Source organism: Cibotium barometz, chromosome 5 (assembly GCF_041138505.1).
Source record: "Cibotium barometz isolate CiBa-2024 chromosome 5, ASM4113850v1, whole genome shotgun sequence".
NCBI lineage: Eukaryota > Viridiplantae > Streptophyta > Polypodiopsida > Cyatheales > Cibotiaceae > Cibotium > Cibotium barometz.
Window position 1 is genome coordinate 6103433 of NC_141050.1, and position 2409 is coordinate 6105841.

General features: G+C 40.1%; 1 protein-coding gene across 1 annotated transcript; it reads right to left on the reverse strand.

Moving 5' to 3' along the window:
* Positions 1-1479: 1479 nt before the first annotated feature.
* On the reverse strand, positions 1480-2152 carry LOC147637991 (uncharacterized). The gene is made up of 3 exons (XM_086796846.1): positions 1907-2152; positions 1690-1818; positions 1480-1563 (listed from the first exon to the last, which is right to left on the reverse strand). The coding sequence occupies exons 1-3, from the start codon at positions 2150-2152 to the stop codon at positions 1480-1482; spliced, it is 459 nt and encodes a 152-aa protein (XP_086652972.1).
* Positions 2153-2409: the final 257 nt, after the last annotated feature.

Consider the following 2409-nt stretch of genomic DNA (forward strand, 5'->3'; position numbering starts at 1 on the left):
CAAGAGGTGTCTTTAAGAAAGTTCAATTAGGCTTCTTGATGGTAGGGCACACGCATGAGGACATTGATGCAATGTTTAGCAGGTTATTTGAGAAATTGAGAGTGGGTCAAACATTCATGTTTCCACATCTAATGGATACATTTAGATACTCTTCTGAATCCAAACTAGTACCATTTCTTCTCAAAAGGATCCCCAACTTCAAGAGTTTTGTTGATGGTTAACTATCTTAATGATGGTGGGAAGGATATGCTTATGGTGTGATTATCAACTTGTATCAAAATCCACTGTACCCCTAAATTGTGTGAAGAAAACAATCCATTGTTTGATCATTCAATCTCCCAAAGTTGTAGAATTTCACCCAAATTTAATGAAATTCATCCAATCTCAAATTCATCCAATCTCAAATTCCGAGAAGGCTTGCTGAGAGCAATGGAGACTTGTAGATCGAATGACTTATCTGATAATGTGTTCTTACATTTACATTTCTCAAATTCTACATAATTTCTAGTACATATTTTGAAAAAGGTCTTTCATTGATTTTATTGTTGGTGGAGGAAAGCATTATAAAACCCTCGGAGAACATATATTAAAAGGTGTTCATAAATGCCAACCATTTGTGTGATTATCAACTTGTATTAAAATCCATTGTACCCCTAAATGGTGTGAAGAAAACGATCCATTGTTTGATCATTCAATCTCCCAAAGTTGTAGAATTTCACCCAAATTTAATGAAATTCATCCAATCTAAAATTCCCACAAGACTTGGTAAGCAATGGAGACTTGCAAATCGAATGACTTATCTGGTAATGTGTTCTTACATTTACATTTCTCAAATCCTACATAATTTCTAGTACATATTTTGAAAAAAGGTCTTTCATTGATTTTATTGTTGGTGGAGGAAAGCATTGTAAATCCATGGGAGAATATATATTAAAAGGTGTTTATAAACACCACCCATTTGTGTGATTATCAACTTGTATTAAAATCCATTTATTGTACCCCTTAATGGTGTGAAGAAAACCATCTGTTGTATCATTCAATCTCTCAAAGTTGTAGAAATTTACCCAAATTTAATGAAATTCATCCAATTTCAAATTTTCAAAATGTCTCCATTTGCCCAAATTATCTAATACGGTCTTTTGTGTGTTCTCTTCCTCTAGGGTTTGTGTGAGTGACATGTGTGTGCTTGCAAGAGCTCAAGCTATCTTCTCCCCTACAGCTTTATAGTGCCATCACATAAATGAATGGATTCAATGGCATCGGTCCATTGTACAACCGCAGATGATAGCCATTGGACTGCCTTCTTGAAGTGCTCTCCTGTGAGCGTGCCACCAAGGGGGAAAGGTTCCATCATAGAACTTCTTCACAATCTAGAATGGTTCAATCCACCTTAGTTTGAGCTTCCCTAGATGTGGACCCATCCGTGATTGGAAAAAAAGGACCGGATCCTCTGAAGAATCAGAACTTGTAGTGGCGTGGTCAACCCACTTCTTCCTCCACTGTGGTGATGAAGAAGCTCTTGAAGTGATCTTCATCCAACTCGAGGAGCTGATCTAGATAATGCTGCAGGGACCCTTTGGAGCTTAATTTCTCAGTTATGGCAATTCGAAGGCTCGGCACCAAGAACTCCATTGGCACCACTGCTTCTGTGCCATATACCAATTCGAACGGAGTCATTCATGTGGAGACCTTGTAGGTAGTGTGGAATGCCCACAATGTTGAGTATGGCTTCTCATCCCAATCGGTGCAGTTTTCATTAACTAGCTTTGTCAAGATCTGCTGGAGTATTTTGTTGGTATACTCTGCTTGACCATTTGCCTGAGGATAGTACATCGTGGATCTCTAATGGATAATGAGATTCTAAATGACTAATTGGCACAGATGACATCATTGACAAAGGGCTTGCCTTGGTGATTAGCTCGATCACGTAGCCAAAACGGTTGATGATCATTTCATAGAGAAATTTAGCAGTTGACTTGGTGGCCAAATTGTCCCGGAGCGCTTGGGCTTCCACCCACTTGGTGCTATAGTCGGTTGCTGAGGATATATTTTTCCTCATTAGGGTGAAGCGATCTTGCGGCTTGAACAGTACCACAAAGTCGAGACCCCATTTTTGGAATGGCTTGAGGGGAAGGATCGGATTATGTGGCATGCTATCTCTGGAGGTCCGCTAGCCGAGCCTCTGGCAAAACATCACATTGCTTGACCCACTTGTATGTATCTTTGATTACCAATGGTGGCCACCAGAGACCGGTTTGGAGGATCTTGCGTTCTGTGAGTTCTATTGCAAAGTGACCTCTGCTAATTCCTTGATGGGCCTTCCTAAGGGACAACTTCTTGCTCGTGAGCTAGAATGCACCTCTGGAGGATCTGGTCAATGCCTTTCTGTACGATTGGCCCGCTATGACT